The 23,208-nt window shown below is 37.5% G+C and overlaps 1 protein-coding gene across 1 annotated transcript in view; it reads right to left on the bottom strand.

Annotated features, from left to right (window-relative positions):
* The window catches only part of trpm5 (transient receptor potential cation channel, subfamily M, member 5), a 24,097-nt gene extending 2,645 nt beyond the window's left edge, over nucleotides 1-21,452 (bottom strand). Inside the window, exons 1-23 of the mRNA XM_008405685.2 lie at nucleotides 21,345-21,452; nucleotides 18,075-18,142; nucleotides 15,622-15,775; nucleotides 15,305-15,485; nucleotides 13,803-13,969; nucleotides 13,507-13,684; nucleotides 11,531-11,595; nucleotides 10,990-11,175; nucleotides 10,610-10,709; nucleotides 10,367-10,485; nucleotides 8,780-9,121; nucleotides 8,009-8,152; nucleotides 5,301-5,424; nucleotides 4,922-5,067; nucleotides 4,114-4,226; nucleotides 3,928-4,029; nucleotides 3,480-3,735; nucleotides 2,749-2,867; nucleotides 2,467-2,599; nucleotides 2,193-2,367; nucleotides 1,828-1,996; nucleotides 748-926; nucleotides 400-532 (exon numbers count right to left, since the gene is read on the bottom strand). Of these exons, the coding sequence (XP_008403907.1) occupies nucleotides 400-532; nucleotides 748-926; nucleotides 1,828-1,996; nucleotides 2,193-2,367; nucleotides 2,467-2,599; nucleotides 2,749-2,867; nucleotides 3,480-3,735; nucleotides 3,928-4,029; nucleotides 4,114-4,226; nucleotides 4,922-5,067; nucleotides 5,301-5,424; nucleotides 8,009-8,152; nucleotides 8,780-9,121; nucleotides 10,367-10,485; nucleotides 10,610-10,709; nucleotides 10,990-11,175; nucleotides 11,531-11,595; nucleotides 13,507-13,684; nucleotides 13,803-13,969; nucleotides 15,305-15,485; nucleotides 15,622-15,775; nucleotides 18,075-18,142; nucleotides 21,345-21,371 (3,380 nt within the window). The 5' untranslated portion in view covers nucleotides 21,372-21,452. The remainder of the gene's footprint in view (nucleotides 1-399; nucleotides 533-747; nucleotides 927-1,827; nucleotides 1,997-2,192; nucleotides 2,368-2,466; nucleotides 2,600-2,748; nucleotides 2,868-3,479; nucleotides 3,736-3,927; nucleotides 4,030-4,113; nucleotides 4,227-4,921; nucleotides 5,068-5,300; nucleotides 5,425-8,008; nucleotides 8,153-8,779; nucleotides 9,122-10,366; nucleotides 10,486-10,609; nucleotides 10,710-10,989; nucleotides 11,176-11,530; nucleotides 11,596-13,506; nucleotides 13,685-13,802; nucleotides 13,970-15,304; nucleotides 15,486-15,621; nucleotides 15,776-18,074; nucleotides 18,143-21,344) is intronic.
* Nucleotides 21,453-23,208: the final 1,756 nt, after the last annotated feature.

Genomic DNA, 23,208 nt, shown 5'->3' on the forward strand with positions numbered 1-23,208 from the left:
AGTACAATTTGCACAATGCCTGTTTTGTTGAGATTTCTTCTTGGAAAAATTGATTAAAAACAAGTTTTTGTCTAAATTAAGGTGAATTCATGGTTCCTTTTTCCACATAATGTAACCGGTAGTGTTCATGATAAAAAAATAATAATAATAATTATGTGATTGGTATCGGTGATTGGCCCTCATGGGTGATYGGTATCGGTATCGACAGGAAAAAACCTGATCGGCACATCTCTAATAATATCACTTGGTAAATTAAATTAAAGCTTAAAATTATTTGGCTTTGGACATAGTCTACATAGATCTTGAAAATGAAAAAAGATGGAAAACAGGCTATCTTTTAATGATCTAACAGATTGGGAGTTCATGGATTTATGCTCCTTAAAACTGCAAAATAATTACTTCGAGGAGGTAGTCTTGAGTTTCTCCTCACTGCTCTCCCAGTGCTGGCGCTCCACTTTTGCCAGGTAATTCTCTTTCTGCACCGTCTCCCATGTTATGAGCCTCTGGTCTAGTCCTGCTGGCAGCTCCCTCTCTGCCAACACACAGGAAAACAAGCACACAGACACATGCAGGCAAAGGGAATGAAAMAAACTAACAGAATTCCCTTGAAGGTAAAAGGTGCAACAACACTGTGTGCTTTGAAGTACTTCATTTTTTATAAATTAGCTCCCCCCGCCCCAAAAARAACAAGCAGTTGGGAATGGTTTAAAAGTCCCAAATGGAAATCRGATTGTAGAACCTACATACCAAGATGTTCTTGCTTAGACTCGGGCCGTTTAACCATGCAGAGGATGAGCTGAGAGATGTGGCTGATGATGATGAAGGGTGGGGCCAGCGCAGGCCGGCTGTGGTATTCCACAATCAGGTTATATCTCTGGAACTTCCAGAAGATGTCTGTGTTACCCTGCACCACTTGAAAGGTGTAACTGCAAATTGTGATACAAATAGTCAAAAGTATTATCTTGATGGGKTTTTTTTTAGATAGTGCTTTGCAGAAGTATTCATATGTTTTGAAAATGTTCACATTTTGTCAATTTACAACCATAAAAGTCAATGTAGTTTTMTGGTATTATAATGGGGTATACCAACATAAAGTAGAAACTGATTAAGTTGAAAGAAATATATACATGTTTCTGAAAAGTGACATGCAATTGTATTTCAGTCTTAATGATAAAATAGAAACAGCATTTGACTCAAATCTTATCTTTACAAGCTTTGTCTCTTCCTTTCACTCATCTTTCAATGGATATTCTAGAACTTTATTTTGATAACACTGAACTTAAGGATATTTCTCTTTATGTGTAATGACTGCATATAACATGCTCTATGCTTTCTGAAATGAATGACAATATACAAGTTTTTTTTCCACAATATTAAATTTTTTTGGAGCTGTATTTATATAAACTGACACATTTGCTGATTTTATTTTTAATTTTTTTGATAGATATCTCAAACTGAGACAGATTGGACAGAGAGCAACTATAAGCACCATTTCTAATTATTTCTTCAAATTCTCAGTTGCATTTAGACATTTTTAGAAATGTAGAAATTTGACTCGGTCTAACTCATAAATATGTTTTAGCTTGTATGTTTAAAGCTCTTTTCACTTCCCAGCTATGAATTACTTGCATAGATTTGTCACATGAAACACAAATAAAAAAACAGGGTAGTTTGTAATTCTGATATTTCAGAAGGTCACAATGTTCCAGAGGTGTGAATATTTTTTGCATGGCACTCTTAATTCACAATAAAAAAAAAACAATAGGTTTTATATGTGAGTTGTTGACATCAGCAGCTTTCTGCATGTATTTTAAACACTTGACTGACCTGAACATTGCAATAAGGAGGTTGAGCAGAAGCACATTGGTGACAAGGAGGAAGATAACTAGCAGCAGAATCACCAGCCAGTTGGCGTACTTATTGGGGCACGGCGGTAGCTGACCCTGGAGAATCTCATCTGAGTTTTCGGTGCAGGTAATATTTGGCATTCGGGCAACTGGGTCACATTTCAGGAGAAAAGAAAGAAATAGGCAAAATTAGAAACTCTTGGTCAGATGGTCAGCAAGTCGTCCTTGTTTGCAATATTACAGTTATGAGTTAAGTTGTAATATCTTTTTGTACTAGAAAAATATATATTTATATGTTTAAACGAAATAAATGACATCTTTCAACATRGTGTATTTGTTCTTYACCATCTATATCATCCAGTGGAATTTGGCCAAATATGTGCAGATAAGGGCGGTACAAGGCTCTACGAAACACCCAGTCAATCCGTGGGTCATTCGGGTGGAGAAGAGCCTGCGTAGCTACGCCATAAGCAATTAGCCACACACTCAGGAAAAAGAGGAAGAAGAAAACATCCTTCATCTGTAAGACATGGGTATTTTACATGTTAATGGCTATATTAGTGGGAAAATGTCTAAATGAATGACTTTATTTCCTAGTAGAACCATTTGACTTAATCACCATTCTTTCCACAATGATGATCTTGGGGCCCAGTTGCTTATGTATGGCAAAGATGTGGATGAGACGAAGAGTAAAAACCATAAAATCTATGGCCAGAACTGTCCGTCCCGCTTCAAARGTGCCTGCCGACATCCTGCAGAATCAAAGACCAACATTGGTTCAATACAGTATTTCATTCCCTAATCAACTCATTTMATYTGATGATGAAGTTCACATTTTTATAACTATTATAACAGAACATCCATACATAATTTAATTTGCATTTTTCCATTATTGTTGTACCTGCAGGAAACCCCAACAACAAAGAGTAAGATGGCCACCATGTCACACTTGTTCCAGTTGTCCTCTACGTAGAGCTTAAACTTCTTCAGGATGTTCATTTCTTCGTCAGTGAAGAAACTCTGTCATAGAACAAAGTTATTGCTTTAACATCATGTTTTCTGGAGGATTTTTACCAGTTTAATTTATTGCATCATCCACAAAAATGTACGCATTGCTTATTAATCAAACACGTCCATTATACCTCCTATTTCTAGCATCTCTGGATGTATGAATGCATGTTTGTATGTATGTATGTATTTTGGCATAGTCAGATAATGCAACAGTGGTGAAGTCGTGTCTTATGTCGGTCTGCTGCACCCAGGGGAGCAATGCTCCAAGGGATCGTGGCAAGAAGCGATCATGCTTATCTGACCTATCTCCCAGAGAGAGAGGGAAAGAAATGCAGAGGGGTGAGAGGCTCATGAGTCCTCAAATTCCCTACAGGGAATGAGCTCACTCTAACAAAATCACATCATCGCCTACTCAGATGTGTCTGACTTGYCGGGACTGAATGCTTTAGCACATCTCATAAAAGTGCTGCTCCTTCWCAAAAGGTGTGATGTTCTTGCATAAGATAGCTGAATATTCCTGACAAATTGTCCCAAAACAAAAAGGATGGGCTACGTTGAGACGGCTTTGAAAATATTAAGCAGAACAATTAGGGACCATGTGTGATTCTGTAGGTATGTCACCTGTCGAATTTCTTCCAGCACCAAGGTGAACACCCAGAAGTAGAGCATTATTTCTGGAACTTTAGGACCGTCGGGTGGTTTCTTGAAGTCCAGAAGAAGAACGTAAGTGAAGAGGCAGAGGAAGGCGAAGTACATGATGACGTTGCCAAAGAACACAGTGACAGGAGCGCTCCAGAAGCGACGCCAGCGGCGGAGCAGGAAGCGCCACCAAACACTGGCACAGCTCTGAGATGTCTGTCCTCCAGGTGCAGCATCCCTGGAAAAAACGACCATGCCATAAATACAGTGAAGCAAACACACTGCATGCACAATAGTGTATAACACAAAGATTTTTATTTATTCGAGGTCAGACAACATATTAAAGCTTATTTTAATCAAATATCTATGTTAGTTTTCCTGGCAGTTAATTAAATGATTTACAGTGAAAACATTTGGAAGGCAAACTCACAAAGGATCATCGTCATCCGTTAGCAGTAAAGCCTTTTCTGTGTCGAGGCTGTCCAGCTCCACAAACTCCGTTTTACCATTACGATTATCCAGTTCTTCATCGCTGAAACACAAACCAGTCTGTCAGTGAACATAAGCAAATAAATACCTGCCATGGTTAAAGTTGTGTAATACCATTTTTGTTCACCTAAACATGATGAGGTTGGTCCAAATAAGGGGTGGAAAGAAGAAAGAGACCACAAGTTTGGAGATGGCAGTGTCTGTCGTCATCGCCCCCCACCAAAGCTTTGTGAGGAGAGCCTGTGGTGAGAGTTGTCATTAGGATTATTTCTAGCAGTGAAGGATTAACTTGAATGAAAAAGTATTTACCACAAGGGGGCACTATAGGTCTTTCTATTTAGACACCATACTGCTCTGGGACTACATTCTTAGAGGACACATATTAAGAGTTATATAACCAAAAAGACAAAACAAAAAAAACAAAAAAACACAATATATGATTTACGTTTGGATTCACAGCTGCAGTTTGAATTTAGTCTCCTATGTGTCGAGGCACCTGATGCTTTGCCATGACTATGTCCACCCTAACAAAATAGTGTTGCCTTGCATATTTTTAAAATAATACACATGTACTGAATCATAATTAACTGCTTCCAAGTAAAAAAAGACTACAATATTCCAACTGCATCCTTTAAATAAAAGATGTTATTCGCTGTGCGCTAACTTTCCCTGCTGATACTGAATACCAATTAACTCTCAATGATGACTTTCTAATGACAAGGACATATCTTGGAGGRAAATTTGGGAAGAAAAAATGTGCTGTATGAAGTATCTAATGGAATACACCGCTCTGATTAATAACCATAATGATAATGTCACTAAGTAACCTAGATATACATGTCAGTTTTCACAACATTGTTCCGCAGCAGACTGACAGGCTGAGTAAGAAAACTTGGCCTCCAATCTCAGGAGGCCAAATGTTATCTTCTTGTTACCTGAACTCCATCGTGGGCAAAGAAAGATTTGGCATCAGCCTCAGTTGCCAAGTTGAGAACAGTGGATTTACTCCAGCAGTGTGTTCTTCTCACTAACAAAGCATAGGCCCTGTCTTCACTGTTGGAATAACACTCTCCAAAGACATCTGAAAAAAAAAAAAAAACCCCGACAAGAACAGTCAGTAAAGTGTCAACCAATTAAATCCTTTATGTTGGACAATTTCCACCTTTCAGATTTAGATTTTTATTCTCTTCTAATGGCATTTGTTTGTGCTTCTCTCAAGACAATGCTGGTTGGAGGTAGGGGGTATGCTTACTTGACCTTTGGATTCTATAACCACACTGTCAACTCTTATCATCGGACAGTTTAAGAACTCACCAAGGGCAAACTGCTCGTACTTGGCCTCCTTCATACTCCGTGCAGACTCAGCCTCAGATTCCAGGCGTGCCATCTCTTTCAGAATCTTACATCCTGCCAGGGCTGCTGCAACTGCCTCGGGGCCCTGAAGGATTAAAAGAAAGCTGGATCCAAGAAATGGGGCTGGAAGAAACATCTAGTGAATTTGGGATTTATTTTTGCATCTCAATCACTGTGCATGCTGCATCAGCTATGTTTCAGAGGCAAATAGTAGAATTGACCCTGTAGTCTTTAAGTTGCTGTTTTAAAAGCATAGTTCTGGATTTTTTTAAAGTATGGATAAAATATTCAGAGAAGTCTAACATCAGTAGATAACTCCCATAGTTTAATATAAATCCAGATTAGTTGATCCTGAAAGCAAAAGCCATTGGCCAAGACCACAGTAGAGTTTCAAAGAATAGCCCTAGTCTTATAAAGGCCATAGAAGATTATGCAAATACTTATCTATGAACCTTTAACCTGTCATCATGTTTGCAGGTGGTGTACCACTTGTGACCTTTCTGTATAGAACATGTTCTGATAATAGTACAGATAACGGATTTGCAGTTAAAGTAACTATTTAGCTGCTGAAAAGTAAGACAGATTAGAAATGCTTCACATCTTCCATTTCAAGTGCTTGTTTTACTGAAATGGATCACCAGAATTTCACTTCACAAAAAATGCTGTACTATTCTTTTATTTTATTTTTTTTCCATTATTTTCTACCTATGTCTTGTTATCTGGATGAGAAAATCACCCCTTCTGTTCTCCAAAGAGCTTTAATACAGTCTGTTTGGCTATTCAATATTAAATCTGCATTTCATTCGGCTTTCCTTTCATTCCTCCCAGGATTCATTTTCAGTTCATTCAGTGAACTGAAAGAACCAAAAGTAATTTATTACAGAGAACTTAATTTACCACAGGTTACATTTTCTGATTGAAAACACAGATGTGTTTTATCATTGTCTGGTGATTTTAATCACTTACTGGAATAAATTGAAGCCAGTGACTTGCTGGACTTGAATATGTTAGAGGTTTGGTGGTTTATTCGGAATCGTAAAATGTCAGTGAAAGGGAGACAAAGACGTTAAACAACCCCTTATAACCATACTTTTCAAGTATTATGTTCATGTGTTTCCGTACTGAGAGAAAGGAAATTGGCCCCAGGCACACTGAGATAATGACAGAAAATGGCTGAAAATGTTTGCACACCTAGCACCAATACCCAATGACCTGTCTTTGTCACAYTGTTTAATAATCGAGGGCCCATGTAGTGCAATTTCTTTCTTTTGGTGACTGGAGGAGATGTGCATAAGAGTCCCTAACCTGCGAGAGAGATCATTTCTCCCTTTATGTGGGTTCTGGCCTCATGGGAAACATCTAAAGATTATTAGACGTAGTCATCTTGTATGTAGAGAGTTACCACCATTCATTTTGTTCAATAAAGCCTAATGTGTTTCAAGAAGCCTGGGTGATTTCACTTCCTTTAAATACCTAAAGAATGTTGAGGTAAAACTAATTACTATCAGTATTAACCTCCATCTCTCAGGGAGATGACAACAAGGCATATTTCCCAAGATACCAAGCTATTTTCTTGTAAGTAAGGATTTACACTTTGATAGCTTTTTCTTAAACAGAAAGACTCTGGCTCATGGGACCGTACCAGTTAAACGACGCTCTTCATATGCAACAAAAATCTCATAATACATCTACTTTTCTTTCTTATTATTTTTTTTATAACACTGCCTGTCCGTTTTTTGTTAGATAACATCCAGTTAATAACTTACAAGTACATCAGCACAAGAGCGGCAGTGCAGTCGTTACATTAAGAGTGCATAGACTCTCCATCCCTATTTCATTTCAATGTATTATGATTTCTATCCCTCATGCTCTGTTATATATATACAGACAGACAGACATGCGTGCATACATACATATAAGCCATGAGATGAGTATATATGCTGCCCTGCATTTTGATGAAGCTTTCAGTGACAGGGAGATGCTTCAAACAATCAAGTTATGAATGGTGCTGTCCAGGCGACAGCATGAGAGGGAAAACGACTTGCAGTGGGGGTGTGCACACACTGCATGCAATTAACAGGCTTTCAGATAATATTTGAAATAAGAAGCCAGCCAGGAAGGAGCACATTAAGGTGACCACTTGTGAGATTACAATAATTGGTYGCCTCACTACAGGGATGACTGGAGAAGAAATTAAAAACGGGAGCCTTGAAAAATTGTTTAAAACAAAAAAGGGATCATCATTGATTTGTGTCATTTGAACTGTTCAAAGAGCATCAATCSCATGTCTGGATATATTTCTCATTAACTTCGTCAGGACTTTAGATATGCCTTCCCTATCTCACCACCGGCCGACTGCCTCAGCAAGCGACATGACCTTCATTTCAATAATGTTCTTTAAGATAAGATTGCTTTTTAGCTCACCTAGTTACAGCACTCTTTTATCTAGAGTGACATTTGCATATGGCAGGRCTGACCTACACCTGCTCTGTGTTTGGCGTCATGCCTCTTGTCACCCGTCATTTGAAGTTACACTCTCTGTGTATAACTCACACAAGCCTGCAGTTCTGATAGAGTAGATTTTTCCAGTGCCAGGCATATTTAGGGTGCTGCTGATTGATATATGACAAGCTGGAACTGAAATAAGCAAAGAAGCTGATAAGACTGACCATGGCCCAAAAGTAGTTAGCCATCTGCTGTCGGTTCTGAAGAACGGCCCAGAGAAAAAGATCTCGCCAAGGATGTTCACAGCGCTCCTCCAGCTCGGGCAGGTTCTTCTGGCTGTGGAACAGTCGGCCCTTTGGTGGCTTCTCCTGGGGTGCATAGACAGTACACTGCATGTATTAAACATGTTTAGTAAATGGGGCAGCTGCAGACACTCAGCACAACATTCAGTGCCTAAATGAATTATAGAATTGATGGCRTTCATTACTGAAAAAAACAATTTATATGGCTKTAAAGAAGGTCATTTTTGCCCAATTSCTTTTTKTCTTCTTTTGCTCCAWAAAAATCTAAGAATACCCAAAAGACAATTGGAGTGCAAAGAAGAGTACAGGACAAGGAAAATAGTGACTTGTGACTTGATTTACATTGGTAAMATGCTGTTTCATCTCAACCACAGCATGAAATTGTCAATTAAAGATTCAATATCCTCCCTGAATTCAGTGTACCAAKAAATTTTGTATTTTATTTGATTCATTGTAAATTCTGATGTTTCAAACGATACAATCTGAGAAAGTCAGAAGACAAAATTAAACACAAGTCAGTTGAAAACTATGAAATGTGTCAAAAATTGCCATTTAAATGACAAATAATTGGGTTGAGAACTACCACTTAGGTTTAGAATTTGTCTTGACTTCAAGGTTAGAMATTTGTCATCTGAAATCAGTAATTATTCACTCAAGTTGACATATGAGTCACAGTCTGTGTATGCCACTCACTGCTGGCATCTTTTGATAAAAGCCTTTGCAGGAGTCATGCAGAAAGTCCTTCAGGACTTTGGCGACTTCAAACAGGGTGAAGCGGGGTTTCCCTTGCTCCGAGGGATGGTGTCCTGGCGGACCAGGTGTTCTTGCTGCCCCAAGCAAGAGCTGCTTCTCTTCATATTTTTTCAGAAGCAGGTTGTGAAGGAGGCTCTTCTCCGACACAGACCAGTAAAGCTCCTGTAGGCGGCCGTAGGTGAGGAACTCCCCCAAGTTCACCCCGTTGTCCACAAAGAGGCGCACAAAGTCTGGTTTGTCGTTGATGAGGGCATCCATCATCACTTCCTCAAGGTCACAAGCCTGCAATAATTATAGGGTTTYGTAGCAATCAGTCACAAAGCAGTTTAATGAAATGTTTTATAATGATTAGGTCATTGACTTTTTTTTTTACAACAGTGCACACTGGTGTTCTTAGCTGAATGYAATCTCATGAGAAACAGCTAGTTAGTAAGTCAATAAAAACAAATGTTGGCATGTTGGATAGATTTACAGCCATCCTAACAGGACAACTCTACGGATGGAATTATTTATTATCATAAAATGTGTGAGCAAGGACGATCCCAAGTCTACAGCTTCATTGTTGACAACGTGATTCAATTATGATTTTAGCAAATGTTAAAAGTATAACTTGACATACTGACAAAATAATGTGTGATATTAAATATCAGACATTTCTGCAAAGTCACAGGAGTCAGCTGTCAGCTCAGGGTAAATCAAGCATTTGTCTGGTTGTCTGGTTGAAAGTATAAGTTTGCGATATGGTCAGTTGTACTATGTCTTAACACTGCATAAAAGTTCAAATTGCAATGGAACAATAAACAGAATGGACTAAAAAACAGGAAAAATGTAATTGTRAATCAGAAGGTACAAATCAGATACCAATCTGTGTTGTTAGCCACACATAGTGTAATATTTTTACAGCCCACACAGCMACACATATGGGGAGTGTCCACACATAATCAACTGAAAGCACCAGCTGTGAGGCAACAAATAACTTCTCGTTACAAGTTCTTGTGCTGCCCCCACATCCCTGCTATCCTGGGAGGTGAGCCATATTACTCTTGTAAAAATATGGGCATTTAATGTTGCAGCAGTAACCAAGTGATAMAATTACAATTTTATGCAAAAGCTCTGCTTGCACTGATCAACATTCTCTTACCTTTACATTATTAATGTAAAGCCATCAGATGAAGCTGCTCAAACAACATGAATATTTTGCCTGATAATTATTTTAACAATTTCAACATTAAGCCTTTGTCCTTAAATGGTAAATTGTTTTCTACATTTGCAAAAACAACAACAGAACAATATCATATCACAGCAACAGTAACATCCCCTTACACTGTATGAACTGTATTCCCTTCACTGCAATGCACTTGMACTGTAGAAATGTTCAAAAGTGACACACATACTTACAAGACATGASAGAAAGTGATYCTAAACTTAGTACTATCACCTTTAAACCAATGTAAGTTGTTATCTAATCCACCAACATACATGGCAAGAAGGAATACAGATTGAGAGATATATTCAGTGTTTACCCACCTTCCACTCCACATCTCCATTAAAGATGTCACTCTTGGCAATGTCCACTCTGTTCCAGGCCACAGCCAGCTTTAGCTCATCCAGAAAGTCTTGAGCTTCTTGACTTTGACTCTTACAAGCTGATAAACACACAGACACATAAAATGCCAACAGGTCCACAGGCAATGAAGAGCTCAACATTTCGCACACAGAAATGCAGAAACTGTGCGACAGAAAGGGTTCCATCTGTAAAATGAACTTTACCCTTGACAAGAGCTTTGAGAATGACAGTATCCAGCTCGGAGCTTTCCTGTTCAGGGTCGTGGACAGTCAGAAGATGTCCGTGATCAAGTAGCTTTTGGATCTATCAGGCAAGTTAACAGCCAGTTAACAGAGAAGACATATTTTTAAACTCTATTAAATTTGAAAAATGAACATTAAATTTATGAAACATTGAATAATTTTCTTCTGTCATGCTGCATTTAGGTAATTTTACACAAATTCCTGAAGATAAATATGAAATTCACACAGTAGCTTGTCTCACTGTGTTTCCCAGTGTGCCCCACTTTTATCCCAGTGTTCAATACTTGACAAGTGCATATCTTTGTAAGTGTCGGCCTCCCTGCTGTGTGCATGGCTCTCACCAGCTTGACCCAGTTACTGATGTCTGTGCTGTGGTGGGCATTGGGAAAGGTGTCCAACAGCAGCTCATGAACGCTGTCTGCGTCCCAGCAGCCTCTGTTCATCAGCGTGACGAGGATGTCAGCCACGCCTCCAGAGCCTGCCAGAATCAGCCACGGTGTGGAATTTCCAATGCCCTTACACATCCTCTGCAAGAAGAGAAACAATTTTATCAGCAGACAGCCACGTTGTTTAGATAGGGCTGTGCTCTTCCATCTCCTCAGTTATCGCCCTGTTTATGAAAAATAATTGTTGGACAAGCTTTTTCTTTTAGATGAAGAGATTAGTTGTGAGATAAAATGAAGCGTTTGTTATTTGTCCACCTTTGGCTTGCTACTTTAGCTGAGCAGAGCTAAGTCTACTAACGTATGTTATCTAAAAAGTTGTCTAAAAAGTCAAACAATGGAAATCAAAACAGCAAAATCTGACATTCTAAAAGACCATTTTGGGTTATTGTTTTACTGTGGAATAATTAAGACAGCATAAGGAAATAAAACAGTTTACCTTTAGGATTCTGGGCTCACCATGGACCAGGAGACACAGAACAGGGATCTCAAAACTTCCTGCTCCTGCAATGAAGATTTTTGTCTTTTACAACTCTGATGTTAGTTTACTGCATAATGGATAAACATACATTGATCAATTAAACCAAAGAGGAGTTAATGTRTAGATTTTTTTWWAATTGTTGTGTGATGTAAAATATTCTTAAAGATTATCATCATTTGAAGGTMAAGGTCTTTTCTGCTTATCACTGTGGAACAATTTATTTTTAAGTTTAAACACTCATGCTATGTACAAATGCATTAAATGAACTAGGAAGGTCAGAAATGCTTGCTGCCACATTTGCAATAATGGAAAACATAAAGCACTTTGGAACAGCATTCAGACCTTGAGACTAACGTATTGTTTTATTTTAAAAGCATTTTGCAATGTTGCCAAGGCAAGCTTCAGTGTATTTAATTGGGATGTTASAGCAACATAAAACAGTTAATTATTGTAAAGGGCAAGGAAAAATATTTAAGCTTTTTATTTCAAATTGCAATTTTAATGTGTATTTGCATTTAGTCCATTTTCCTCTGATACCACTAAATAAACTACTCTTTCTCTAATTGCCTTTAAAAGTCAACATCTTTCTTAGCAAAGCCAACATGTGTAGTTTGATCACAGTAYGAATGCAAGCTCTCTTTGGAGGCATTGAAGGTTTCTCAGAAAAGTGTACTGCACATCCTACATCACGAACACCCTTGAAGACTCCAGACAGAACAGACAGTTAAATTGTAGAGATCTTTAAAGTAGGGGTAGCTTTTAAATAATATTCCAAACTTTGAAAAACACAGACCCTGCAACAACTGTCTACACCAGGTGGTAACAGCATCATGTTGTGGTATGTTTTTTTTTTTTTCTTTACCATCAGAGCACTTTGGATGAAAACCTTTTAGACACCACAAATATGGACGTAAGTAATCCCCGTAAACATTGATATTAATCAAAACCGATTTAATGTTGATCTTGAACAGCATGGATAGAGTGCATACGCAGTGCATATAGTTCCTGAAGAGTTAAGTAAGTACATGATGTGCTGTCACGCTTAATGGTTGAGGACARATGCAAAAATGTCTTGCACACAAGCTGTATAATTTAAAACAGTGATAATGCATGCAGTGATGGAAAAATCTAATTTATAAATGTTTGTCACAGTGAATTGTGTTCTATTATCAAAATGTGTAATTTTAAAATGTTTTTCATTATGTCTTCCTACATATCAGAGAATTAAGATGTAGAAAAATGGCTTAGACAATATTGCTACATGATAAAATATGAAGTTATTAATTAAAAAAAAAGTAAATACATGATGTCAAATGTATAGTCCCTATAAGCCAACTAGACTCCATTATTAACCTAAGCAATGTAGAAAACATACTGTAGACATRATCAAATCCTAAATAGTACATAATTAGATAGATGTAAAAAAGTATTTAGTCACTGAATAATGGAAAGGAGAGACGCAGTGTCCTCAGATGGCCCAGTCCTTCCACTGYCTGTATTTGTGGTTGTTTTTCCTTTAACTTTGCACAGTGAAGGCTTTGAATAAGGGATAGCAAAGTCCAGCTACTTAAAAAGAATGCTTAACATGACTGCTGCACTTCTCTACAATGCTGAGACATTTTGAGTTTAGCACGCTATAGCAAAAAGTCATAAAATATGAATCATGGTTTCTTTTAAAATATTCCTATAAGGTGCAACAACATGTATTATGTACAGAATTACAATGCAATAAAACTGAATGCATGYAAATTTAAAAACAATGAAGGTTGCAGTTATATGAACAAATATTCACTTATTTTTATGATCTTTCAAATATTTTACACAAACATAAATATTGCAATGCTAAATTTTAACTTATTAATCAAATAACAATAGAATAGAACATTTTAACCATTGTYTGTACCCAAAACATATGTGAGCAAGAAGGATTTTACCTCCATAACCAGTGCGCTGAAGGGAGATGTGTTTGAGCAGCTTCACTCTCATTTCACTGGTGGCTCCTGGTCTGTTGGGATCCTCTTCCACAAGCACAAAGTGGGAATGGTGGCTGTCCAGGGAATACACTGTACCATGGGGCAAGTCCTGTGGTGTGTATGCTGCAGGCTCATCCACCTTGTGAAAATTATTATAACAATGTACCAACACTCAGGAGAGCACAAATGTATTGGGGTTGTTCACAGACGGCAGTRTGGCCTTTAGTGGCAAAAGTATTGTGTATCTGAGTGGAAACCTTGGCAGTGAGGAGAGCCTCTCGGTTGTGGATCATGTTCCAGGGTGCGATGCCAATGGCCACAACACGAACTTTAGAGGAGGTGCTGGCCAGGGAGTGATCTCTCACTGCCTGGCCCAAGTGCTTAGTGATGCCAAAGCGAAGGCCATTAGTTAAAATCCATGCCCCTGAAGAACAGAGAAGGAGTTGCACAACTACTGCTGCTCAGATGTTCATATTTACTAATCAAAGGCATGAATGTCATGTATAGCTTTTCATAATGCACATGAACTATTCTTTTTCCATAGTGGGATGATGATACAGCTAATGAACAAGAACTATAGTGCAATTTATAAACAAGATCAAATTWAAACATAGACTCAAAAATGTACATACACCCATACCTGTTGTAGTTTATCAGGCTGCAGATAAATGACAAGGCTTTTTGGACTGTCTTTCTGACACCTACCGAGTTTTTACAAAGAGTCCACATATTTTTGACAGGAACCATTCCATCTGCTTTTTTTTTCATTATTTATGTTAAGAAGTCCAGTTGGGGATTCATGACAACAGTTGGGGATTCATGACAAGGCTTTAAAATCTGAAAACACTTTTCAACATGGGGGTGACAACATCATACTGCGGTGCTTTCAGTGGTACTGGTGTGACTGAATCACATCCAGGGTCTTCAAGTTCACACTCAGTTAACAGCTAGAAATTTAAAACATGGACGCAATTGGGTGACATAACTTGGCAATTCTCCAAAATCCTTTCAGRATCGTTTTGGAATTGATGAAGTAGCTAAACAATTTCTGGGAACTCCAAGGTCTCAATCTTATTAAAAAACCAGAGGACTATGGTTGAAGGCCAAGTTTGTGTCAGGAAAAAGCAAAACGAATGGTTTTCATCAGAATAAAAATTGGATATTTTTGAAAAAGCCCTTTTGATTATTTCAAAAAGTGTTTGGTTTATCTTTAAGTTGCCAAGGAACATTTAATCAATATTAGTGATGGTGTATGCAAGGATTAGACAATGCACATAATTAATTAAAATGTTTGAATCCAATTATTGATGTCTTAAAAATTACATAAATAATGACTCAAGTACATGAATTAAAGTATTATTAATATAACATCAAACTGATGATGAGTATAAGAAAACTTCTGACTTCTAGTAAATTGTACAATGTTGAGTTAAACAGAAACACTTTATGGAAATTTATAAAAGATATTAGACTGGAAGGCTCTTTCTCAGATTGCACGAGTGCATTCACTGCAAATTAGATTTCTGCCCATTTAGTCATGAATAATGTGCGGGTTCTGCTAAAAGTGAATTATGTAATTTTACATTGTGCATAAAAACATAAATACATGCAAATAAGAAAACCGATTTAGAATAGAAAAAAATATACTGTAATTGTATTGTTGCTGATAACCATCCTGCCACATTGCAGCAGAAGGCTAGACACAAGTTATTCCCTTGCTGTGAAAAGTCAAGGCCAGCTTTGGCCCATTGATTATAACCTGTGCTCTGTGCAGCTTTCACAAGTCCTTTTCTAAGAGTGTCCCTGAGCCAGGGCTTCATCTGAGCCAGCTCATCTCCTCCCACCAACGCCACGACCAAGTGTGGAGGAGAGAGGCCCCAGTCCTCTGTCAGCATCTTGTAAATCAAAACTGGGTCTGTGTTGCTGGACACCCTCACAAACTGCATAAAGGGAAGAGAAATATGATGTCAGGATCGTGTGTTCAAATCAATTTCTGCAAGGTTTTTTCTGAGACTTTCTGCAGCTTTTTATTATTTTACTGTGTTTATTTACGTTTTTTGCATTATTCCATCTCACCTTTCCTTTAGTCTTTGTAGGYCCAACAAAGTCAATGTCACCCACTCTCCCAGCTGCCCAGTGAGCTTTCTCCTTCATTTTGTTAGCCAGGCCTCTGGCTACATTCTCAATAGTCTCATTCACTGTAGAGCAACATGAGCAGCCAGGGAGGACACTACAAAGACACAGGTAATTGTTCTGTGTCATAAAGTCATCTTTAGCACACAACAGGAAACATTTAATTTTCAGTGACCCTGACGCACTTCTTGAAAACAATATACCAAGTTATAAACTCTCCTGTAATCTGTTGCACAGTATTTTCTAACAATGTTATTGTGTTGCTTACTTTGTAGCAAAAGACTATCTAAGATGCTCATAACATGTCGTTGGCACTTCCAGGTAAAAAAAAATCATACTACCTCCACAAGATCGCATAAATTAATTTCTTTACAGACATTTAAAAAATGTGTTAGAATAATAACCTGTAAAGTGTGTTGTGTGCATTTCTGTGGAAACATTTCCTCTCTTGCAAATTGCGTTTCTTAGAGACTAAAATATATCATATCATTGAACAAATGTGAATATATGACAAAGACTCATTGAGTAAATATGAATGTATTATCAAATCAATTGTATTATTCAATCATTTGCAGAACAGATAAAATGGGAAATCAGTCACCAAGTAATTTATAAGATTTTGGAAGAGTCATTATCCACAAATAGAGAAAATATGACATAATGGTGAATCTTCCTGGGAGTGATTGGTCTTCCAAAATTATTCCAAAAGCGAGTCAGTGGCATATTCAGGAGATCACAAAAGAACCTAACATAACTACTAAATTATTGCACATCTTACATGTCAAAGTTAATAATGTCCATATAATTCAACAACAACAGAGTGTCATTGAAAACCTATAGGAGTAAATGCAGAGAAAAATAGGTAAAGGAATGAAACCTGAAGGCAGGCAGAAAAGATCCAACAAGGAATGACAAGATGCATGTAGTTAATTACAGTCACACTGCAGCTGGGAGAGGAGGCAAATGCATATACTGAGGAAAGATGAATAATGAACACCGAAAGAGCCGAACAAGGACTCAAAGGATCTAGAAGCAAAGGGAAAAGCTTGACAAATAATCTTAGAGACATAAATGCAAAAACACCAGAAACAGAACACAAGAATAAACTTAGAAACTACATACAAAGCATCAAACACAWACAGCAATATCAAACTAAATATGCATTAAGCAACAATAAGAAGCACAAACAAACATACAAAGACAAATTAAACCCAAAGCTGAAACACTCCAGGAGAGTGACAAAGAGATTGGATAAGAAAATGCATTCCTAGGAGAGATCCCTGTCCCAATAATTGCTGAGCAAAAAAAATAAAATAAAATAAAGAAGACTTGTCTCACTTTTGCCAATAAAAACATTGTGATGATACCATAGATTTGGAARCATGATGTGAACTGATGAGATAAAAGCTAACTAAAAGGTTTGTTGGGATTGCTTTTTGTTGTACCTTTATAAATTAAACGGCTGAGAACTGAATTTAGTATTTTCTCATGTTATCTTTGTCTGATATCAAATTGTCTTTGAAGATCTGAAACATTTAACAGTAGTAAATAAAAAAACGGGAGAATACTTTTTTCATAGCGCTGCAGAATTTCACATTAAATAGTAGAACTTGGCAAAATCAAACAAAAGAGGGACGTAGATTGAACTTTTAAACAAATTATACCTTTAGGCCCCTCCCTTCTCTACCTCTTGCACTTTAACACTGCCCTACCTACAGATGAGGCAGTCATGCAAGCAACAGCCAAATAGCCATAGCAACTGTAAAAGGTGCAGTTAGAGACTCACCTTCTGTTGTGGTTCCAGCAAAGTGATTTATACACAGCATTCAGAATAATAGGACATGCCAAAATAATGTGAAGACTTGTTGTTTTACATTAGAGGCTTATCAAGAGTTTTTTGTTTTTCTTTTAATGTTTAAAATCCTGCACAAGATGAAAGCATCCTTCAAAGTATAAATATTTTTACCCTGATGTTTTGAAGTTTGTAGATTTTTGATAAAAATAAGTAACTGAGATCCGTAGAGGAATTCTGAATGCTTTGTGGTTTAGCCGTGTCGTCACTAATCCTCCTTCCTAACAATGTAGCTCAGAGCTACATTGTTATACAAAGCATTCTATTCTGCAGCTTAGAAATGACTTTTTCTCATAAATAATTAAAATAAAATAAAAAATCTACTTGGATTTAGTTAAGACTTTTTAGTAATGCACAAATGTTTGCCTCCTGTCGCAAAGCCTCCAAATTAGTGCACTGATCTGAAAGAATGCAATTATGGTTTCTTTGCAATAAAACTATTCTCTTCAGTGTAAGATAAAGTTAGTTTAACAGATTTTTGTGCTGTTTCATATAGAGATATTTGGGTTGTGTCACACACAAGCAAACCAATGCTTTGACACACCTGTGCTCCTCTGACCACTCCAGCATGTCTCCACACTGAGGGCATCGTGTTTGTGGCTGCAGTGGCTCCTGCAAGCAAATAAATACACAGACATTAATCCCAGTTTCCACTAAATCCATTGAAACTCACTCACCAGCCTTACATGACTGGAAGGAGGGTAATAGGTATTTGTGGCTAATGCAAAGCTGGAACAATTTTCATTCACGCTCCATATGCAAAGTGCTTTATCCAGTCCAGTTGCTTGAACTAACAACATAGCAGCTATACTTCCTCAAATAGATAAAACTGGGATGTATATGGCGAGCCTATGAAGCAGGACTGATTTGATGCAGAACAATCTGAMAAGAAAGTCAACACATTTGTCTCACATTTACATGGACTCTAAAAATATTACAAACCTCTGATAAAAGGAGGTAAAATATTTAATGTTCTTTAACATGATGTATGTTCCAAAGAAACACATTTATATAAGAGAAATATGAAAAAAAAAAAAAAAATCCTGCAACAACCTATTTGCATAAGTGAGCACGCTAGTAAACAAATACATTAGTCTTATCCAGTCCTAGTCCCAGTCTGTCAATCATCCTGATGTAGGTACTGTTCATATCCTGCATGTTCTCTGCTACGCTACAGATTCTTCCTGATAGAGCCTGCCACAAATGCACGGGCTAATTAGCATGGCGACAGATAACGTCACATAACGTTGTTTTCCAGTAAGTAATCGCGTACTCAAGCTTGATTGACAATGCCAATGTCTTCCCCCTAACACTGATTGGTTAATTTTAGCTAAGAGCAGTGCACTTTTGCATATTGTAATAGTGGCACATGGAGGAAGGGGAGGACGTTGATTTTTTCACAGATTATCTGTCTAATACCATACTGTCAYGACGTATTGACAGTTTTAACAAACATGTAAGAAACTTCTTTTTAAATAAAAGTTAGATACTGCAACTTTAACTCATAGACAACTGTCTGAATGATGGACTCAGTTGGTGTAGCACACGTGCCATGTACAGAGGCTGCCGGTTATTATGGATTCAGTTCCAGGTCTCAAGCCATTTGTTGCCTGTCTTTCCCCTCTCTCTCCACTCTGTTTACCACCTGTTCAATGTTCAATACTGTTCAATGAAGGCCACTAGGGCCAAAAAACCCCCCAAAAAACACCTCTGAAGAAAAGCTATCTTAAATCATGAAGTTTATGTCTACATGTTTTGCTGTGGGTGTGATGTTCTCCTTGTGAATTAGTTATGTTTTCAGCACAAAGCACACCTTTTTCKTGACCCAAAAATGTGTGTAAGATTTCTTTAGACCAAAGCACATTCTCCCACTAGATTTTAGAATATTTTAACCAGGCCAAAATGCTTTCTTTGAAGAAAAGGCCTCTGTCATGAACCAGCCCAGACATACAAGGAYTGCATGAACTTGCCGTACTAGTAGAACATAACCTGTTCTTGCGAGAAAAAGCTTTTTTATTKTTACTGTCAGGCTCTTGGCATCATTCCAGACCGGATTCCATTTCTTCTTTTCATCAGTTATGGAAAATCATCCATGTTTGTTAATGTCTCTGTTGTCACGTATTCCTCCAACTGTTGTGACTGTTTTCACTCCACCATAGTATGCAAAGAAGTAAATATTTAAGAGTGTGCAGACTTATACAAGYGAGCTATTGCTTCTCTTTTATGTATTATATAATATTATATGAGATTTTATTATGTTCTTCCTCAAAGATATGTCTAGGTTTGTTTGTTTTTTTCAAAATTTGGTTTATTTAATATAAGAAAAGTTTTAAAAGGCTTTATTGTGGACACATTTTTTAGATCATGTTTTGAAAAGAATGTAGTTTAAAGACCGTAAAAACTGAAAAGTCTTCCCAGGAAATACTTACAATGATGATGAGTTGTRYGGAATTGCTCATTTATATTTAGTCCAATAGTTTGTTTCAGAAGAATATCTTCATACTTATAGAGAATTTTGTAACAATAAATATGTAATTAAAAATGCGTCTTCATAATTATTCTGGTGTTTGATACAYTAAAGACATCTCCGGGAATTACGTCTGCGAATGAAGATTTTCCTAGAAATAAATGGCACCCTATCATTAYGCTAACTCATTTTTTAATGATAAGATTTTCCCTGTGCCTCAGTAAACACAGTTTTATCAGTCACTTTCATTTGCATTTCCATTTGAGCTTCTTAAGAAAGGTTATTAATAAAATAAGAGACAAGCATGTCCGAATCAAAAGAAAGGAGAAAAAGTCTCTCTGTGTATTTTGGATCCAGAAAAGTGATGTTRTGTATAATGCAGAGGAAAAAAAGCTAATAKCTGCTTTGCAATCTGTTGGATATTATGAAGGCAGCTTGCTACGGAATGCTTTATTTGACTACAGGTATGGGTGGAGGAGGAAAACGACTTCTGGGTATGCAAACAGGATAATTTGCATGCAAAGGARGAGAAAAGGATGTGGAGCTGTGTGCGTGTGGGTCTGTGCTCTGAATATGGGTTTGAAGGAGAACATGTCTTGGAAAAAAAAATAAAAAATTCAGACACACACCTTAAACTTTGCTCAATGTTCACCATCCTGAGCTTGATTACAGTTTGAATGAAGTGCAGTGTGAAGTTTATACTATGTTTTCTCAACAGTGGGAGCTTTGGTAGCTCCTTGTCTTATGCGAGTGATGAAGAAAATAACAACAAAGTAGAGGTTAAAAATTGTCCATGTTGTTTTATTCTGAGCTTTAAAGATCATAATTTTGTATTTCTTGTAGATTTTTGACAAAATGTTGTTTGCAAATTAGTAATACAGGACTTTRTCAGAGCACAGCAAATATTTATCAAATACAAATCCTGTTCATTTCACATTTCAAGGTACCTAGAAATTACACCAGGCCATCCTCACTGCTTCATTTTGTGAGAAGACCTTAAAACTTTATGATTTTTCCTATTTCTCTGTTCTACTCCAGAGGGAATTTTGGTATGACTGCAAGGACACCACTATGATATAAAGTCCCCTGAGATAATATGTAGTTTCTCAATACATAAATAAAATAGAATTTTAGCTACATGCTCCCCAGAYGAAGCCCCACAATTTTACTTGCCCAAATCCTAAACTGATTTTACCATATTTGTTTTATGATTGTTGACATACAGTAGATTTGCTAAAATACTGCAAGAGGCACACAGCTTTTAAAGAAAATACTTTATCATTTGCCTAATATGAGACATTTTGATTATGTTGAAAAGGGAAAAAGAACATTGCAGTAGGCACTCACCAGAGGTGTGTCTTGTTTCTCCGGCATAGCCAATGCAAACTTTTCTCCTTGTTCAGCTTAACCACAGCAGGAGAGACTGTGAGTTTTCTCTTCAGGCGAACTACTTGGCTCATCAGGAAGTGGCATGAAGGTAATGCTGTTCCCTTAGCCAATCCCTGAAGCTCCTGTGCATCATTACTTTGCATGTTGGTTAGTCATACTCTGCTCCCTTCAGGACCACACCTTTATTGTTTAAGCCAGCTGCTTTCTTTACATTTTTGGCACATTTACTGTCTTTTTAGGAGTTTTCTACACTTTTTGCCATAGCAACTTCTGCATTGACAAAAAATGCGGACAGAGCCCTCCACATTTGGTAAAGTGTGATACAGATTAGCCAAAGACCATCAAATACATTCCTTATTGATTGCAACAGCAATACTTGACTATAGGTATTTGTTTAATACTTATTTAGCAAATCTGAAAAAAATATCTTGATGTAAATATTAAGTCCTCCATATACAATGACAGGTCACTTTTTTAGGTACATTTTGCTTGGCCTGTTTGGACTACCTTTTGCTTTTAGAACAACCCTAAGTTTTCATGTTATTGATTCAACTAGAATCAGGAACATTCCTCAGAGATTTGGGGCTATTTTGATGCCATCATGCAGTTGCTGCAGATTTGTCAGCTTGACATCCACRATATGAATCATCTGATCCACCACATCCCAAAGGGATGGCCATTAGAGTGGAGTTGACTTACTGACATGTTCAAGATACTAGTTTGAGATTATTTGAGCTTTGCAAAAGGTTCTGAATTATCCTGCTGGAAATAGACAACACAAGACAYRAACATTATAGTCAYRAAGGAGAGGGAATGYTGAGAAACATCAGTYAGATCAGGCAAAGTTTTTCTCTAAAATAAAATTTTGGTGAACCTGTGGGCATTGTAGCAGATTCCTGTTCTTCCTGTTTGGATAAAATGCCATGCTGTCTGATGTTGGTGATTCACCCCATTCCCCCTATCTGGGTGAATGTTCTATAGGATGTGTACTTAGAGATGATATTTTTTTTTACTTTGGTTAGAAAGAGTGGATATCTGAGCTGTTGYTGCCTTTCTGTCATCTCAAACCCCTGTGGCCATTCTCCTCTGACCTCTGGTGTGAACAATGTATTTTAATCCACACAGCTGCTGCCAACTGWAGATCAGCAGTTTCTGAAATACTCAGAGAAATCGACTGGATTCCACAACCRTCCCAAAAGACACTGAAATTCACTTTCTTCTCTGCTGACGCCCAGTTTGAACTTCCTCAAGTTGTGCTCACCATCCCTAAATGGGTTGAGCTGCTGTCATGTGRTTGGCTAATGGATCATTTTTTCAAACAAAACATTGAACAGATGAATCAAACATAGTAAATACATGAGTGGGCAAAAAARTAAATGCACCAAGAAGTGCAAATAAGGGAGTTACACGCCTTAGAACATCAGACATTTTAGGAGACAATGTGTTCTTGTAAAGCTTAGAGTGATTCAGAGGTTAGAGCTGTCAGTGAAGAGATCAGTAGTTAAATCCTGGGTTCTTCAGTCCTCATGTCAKTGTCCTGCCACCTTTTGTTCCCTCTGATGTGAGTATGGACAGGTTCTTTGTGAAAGGTAAGTGATGCTTGTTGTGGTATATAATCATTTACACCTGTTGAAATTCATCTACTTTGTTTTCTTCTATCGTTCTAGATATTTCCCTTTATGTCTGCCGTGCTTTGATTTAAACTGTGTTGTGCTGAGGGTTTTAAATGTGCTCCATGTAATATGCAATGAGACACTCGAACAGAGAAGAGGGTGGTTTTCCTGGTTTGGTTTGCTTGTTTCTTCTTTCTGGATTCAGACAC

This window comes from Poecilia reticulata, linkage group LG3 (assembly GCF_000633615.1).
Source record: "Poecilia reticulata strain Guanapo linkage group LG3, Guppy_female_1.0+MT, whole genome shotgun sequence".
Lineage (NCBI taxonomy): Eukaryota > Metazoa > Chordata > Actinopteri > Cyprinodontiformes > Poeciliidae > Poecilia > Poecilia reticulata.